Genomic DNA, 3,684 nt, shown 5'->3' on the forward strand with positions numbered 1-3,684 from the left:
CCATATGGATAAGTTTCTTCAGGAAGATTATTTATAACGGAGTACTAAATGAACATCCATAATATAATATATTTATAACAATTTGTACTATTTCCTAAATTGTTGTGCGAATAGTACTCTAGGCCAATATTTCCTCTTGAGGTTCTCATTAGCTTAGGAAGAAAATTTATTAATTTAGGTTTGCATTACAATTTTTCACTCCTATCCATTAATTCATAACGTCCATTTTTAAGTAGTGATTGGTGTGTGTTTTAATGATGTCAAAAAAGGCAAACAAAAAGAAAAAGTTGGAAAGAAATTGACAATATTTCAACTTTTTTTCATTGTTGGTCTATTTCCCAGCATCCTGTAGTTGAAATTTTAGCTAACACCTTTTCATGGATGCGAAGAAATGACCTGGTTTTTGCCTTTATCAAAAACAAACAACCCCTCCTTTAAAAAAAAGCTTCATTTTGCATTGACTAGGCGTACAGGATCGCCTGTTTTCCTGTACGCCCTTTTCTTTCGTTTGTTAACATCATGTTAACAAAGATCGTCCGCATTTTGCTACTATTCGTATGTATTTCTTCTATTTCTCGCTCGCTACATGCTGCAAAAGGTGATGATCAAAATACATTGTTCTTAGCATGTGGTTCGGAAAATGGTGGAACAGATGAAGATGAGAGAAAATGGGAACCCGACGCGAAATATCTAATTTCAGGTGATAAATCAATCATTTCACGACCTGAATCTCAAGGCCCTTCTTCTCCATCTGTTGTACCATATATAAATGCAAGAATTTTTCAATCTGAATCTTCATATAACCTTCCTGTTAAAAACCAAACAACTTATATTTTACTCAGGCTTCATTTCAATCCATCCCCTTATCCTAATTTCAATATTTCCAATTCATATATCACAGTTTCAGCTGGTAAATTTACATTGTTAAGCAATTTCAGTGCCTTTATAACAGCTCAAGCCTTTTCACAAAGTTACATTATTAAAGAATACATTTTAACTCCTGTCAATTCTCCAACCCTGGAAATCAAAATTAAGCCTTTTGGTAATTCACCATTTGCATTTATTAATGGAATTGAAATGATCACGTCGCCTGATTTGTTTTTCGGCCCTGATCCTACGTTGGTTGGGTTCGACGTTGAATTTGCTACTGCTCAGCAAACTATATCTGTAAAGGATAATATTATGGAGTTGTTGTATAGGGTCAATGTTGGTGGACAATATATTCCTCCGAAAAATGATTCAGGCGGGTTAATGAGAAGTTGGTACGAAGATACTCCTTACGTAGATGGCGCTGCATTAGGCGTTACTATGAGCAGCAACATGACAATTCGTTACGATGACTTGCCAACGTACATTGCACCACTTGCTGTGTACGAGAGTTGTAGAGCAATGGGTTATGATTCGAATCTCAACTTACAATATAACCTTACTTGGGTTTTCAATGTTGATCCAGGGTTTTCATATCTCGTGAGATTTCACTGGTGTGATTTCACTATTGATGCCACGAGGGTCAATTCCTTGGTCTTTAATGTATATATCAATGGACAAATTGCAGAACGCGATATGGATTTAATTGCATTCAAAAATGGAAAAAAAGCAATTCCATTAGAAAAAGATTATGTGACTCATATTATTGATGATAAATCAGGGAAGGATAAACTTTGGATTGCAGTACATCCATCTGGTACTGGAACTGAATTTGCTAATGCTCTTGTAAATGGGATCGAGATCTTTAAAATGAACGCTGGAAATACGAGCTTAGCAGGTCGGAATCCTGCAATTTCAGACTTAATGAAGAAGCAACAAGAAGTAGAACAAAGTAAAAAAGAAGCTCCGCGGCCATTTGCTGATGAGGAGAAATCACATAGTACTTCTGCTATAATAACCGGTGCTGCTGGTGGAGTTGCTGCATTTGGTGTAGCTGCTGTTTTACTTATTGTTGCTTATAAGAGGAAAAAGAGAGCAGCCCAGGGAGCTGAAGGTACAATGAGTTGGCTACCGATTTATGGTAACTCTCATTCTTCCAGTAGCAAATCAGCGTCAGGAAGAAGTTGTGGTAGCACGACGATATCATCAGATGCTGCTTCTAATTGTCGATATTTTTCATTAGCTGAGATCAAACAGGCTACTAAGAATTTCGACGAATCTTATGTTATTGGTGTTGGTGGATTTGGTAAGGTGTATAAAGGAGTTATCGATGGTGACACGAAAGTTGCAATCAAAAGATCAAATCCGTCTTCACAACAAGGGGTGAACGAATTCCAGACTGAAATCGAGATGCTGTCAAAGCTAAGGCATCGACATTTAGTGTCATTGATCGGATTCTGTGAAGAGAATAATGAAATGGTCCTTGTTTATGATCACATGGCACACGGAACACTAAGGGAACATCTTTATAAAGGTAATAAAACTATACTATCTTGGAAACAAAGGTTGGAAATCTGTATTGGAGCAGCTAGAGGACTTCATTACCTTCACACTGGAGCTAAATACACTATTATACATAGAGATGTGAAAAGTACTAACATTTTATTAAATGATAAATGGGTTGCTAAGGTTTCGGATTTTGGACTTTCGAAAACAGGTCCAAATATGAACCAAGGACATGTTACAACAGTTGTAAAAGGTAGCTTTGGTTATTTGGATCCTGAATATTTTAGAAGACAACAGCTGACTGAAAAATCAGATGTTTACTCATTTGGTGTTGTCTTGTTTGAAGTATTATGTGCAAGGCCAGCACTAAATCCGAACCTTTCGAAAGAACAAGTTAGTCTTGCAGATTGGGCATTAGCTTGTCAAAGAAAAGGGAATTTAGAAGATATTATTGATCCACAATTAAAAGGGAAGATAAATCCAGAATGCTTGAAAAAATTTGCTCAAACAGCAGAGAAATGCTTAGCTGATAATGGTATTGATCGTCCGTCTATGGGCGACGTGCTTTGGAATCTTGAATATGCACTTCAGTTAGAGGAAAATCCAGATGGGGTTGCATCAAATTGTGATGCAACTAAAAATGTGGATCAAGAAAAGGCTCAAGTTGTAGATCAACACAGTTTGATAGCTATGCATAGAAATACTTTGAGCCTTGAAAGTGATACTGATGATAATAACACAGATGATGTCTTTTCTCAAATTGTGAATCAAACAGGAAGGTAATAGCAAAAAAAGTAGTTGTTTCTTATCTTATGAATGGTTATGATAAGAATACAAGATTGTACAATTTCACTACATACTTTGTCTCAAACTATATAAGAAATATTATACTAGCAGTTTATATATTGTACATTGTGTAGTGTGTTTGGACAAACTATGTGGTCTAAGAAATTGATATTTAGATGAGGGATTTTCAGTTTATATATAATTTTCTATTTCTAACTTAACTAAATACTCAATATGAACCAGTATAAAGTTTATCAAGCATACTATTAACTTCTACAATTTCATGTAATCTTGTCCAAGAACACCGAAAAATTATACTGTATAGATAGATAATATTTTTTTATATGTATATACACTTCTTCGTGTATCTTTTTTTAAAATTCTCTTAGTGAAAAATCTTAGTTTCCCCACTGATAACGCTAATCGTGTCCAAATTCAAAATCATTATCAACATTTTTCTCTCTTGTTATGCGATATTTTCAAAAAGTTTAAAAGTATCAAATTATAAGGATTGTAACCATAAAT

General features: G+C 34.9%; 1 protein-coding gene across 1 annotated transcript; it reads left to right on the forward strand.

Moving 5' to 3' along the window:
* Positions 1–228: 228 nt before the first annotated feature.
* LOC104234145 (receptor-like protein kinase ANXUR1) lies at positions 229–3,285 on the forward strand. The gene has a single exon (XM_009787654.2). It carries the CDS (start codon positions 520–522, stop codon positions 3,154–3,156), a length of 2,637 nt encoding a protein of 878 aa, XP_009785956.1. The 5' UTR covers positions 229–519; the 3' UTR covers positions 3,157–3,285.
* The last annotated feature ends 399 nt before the right edge of the window (positions 3,286–3,684 follow it).

This window comes from Nicotiana sylvestris, chromosome 2 (assembly GCF_000393655.2).
Source record: "Nicotiana sylvestris chromosome 2, ASM39365v2, whole genome shotgun sequence".
Classification (NCBI taxonomy): domain Eukaryota; kingdom Viridiplantae; phylum Streptophyta; class Magnoliopsida; order Solanales; family Solanaceae; genus Nicotiana; species Nicotiana sylvestris.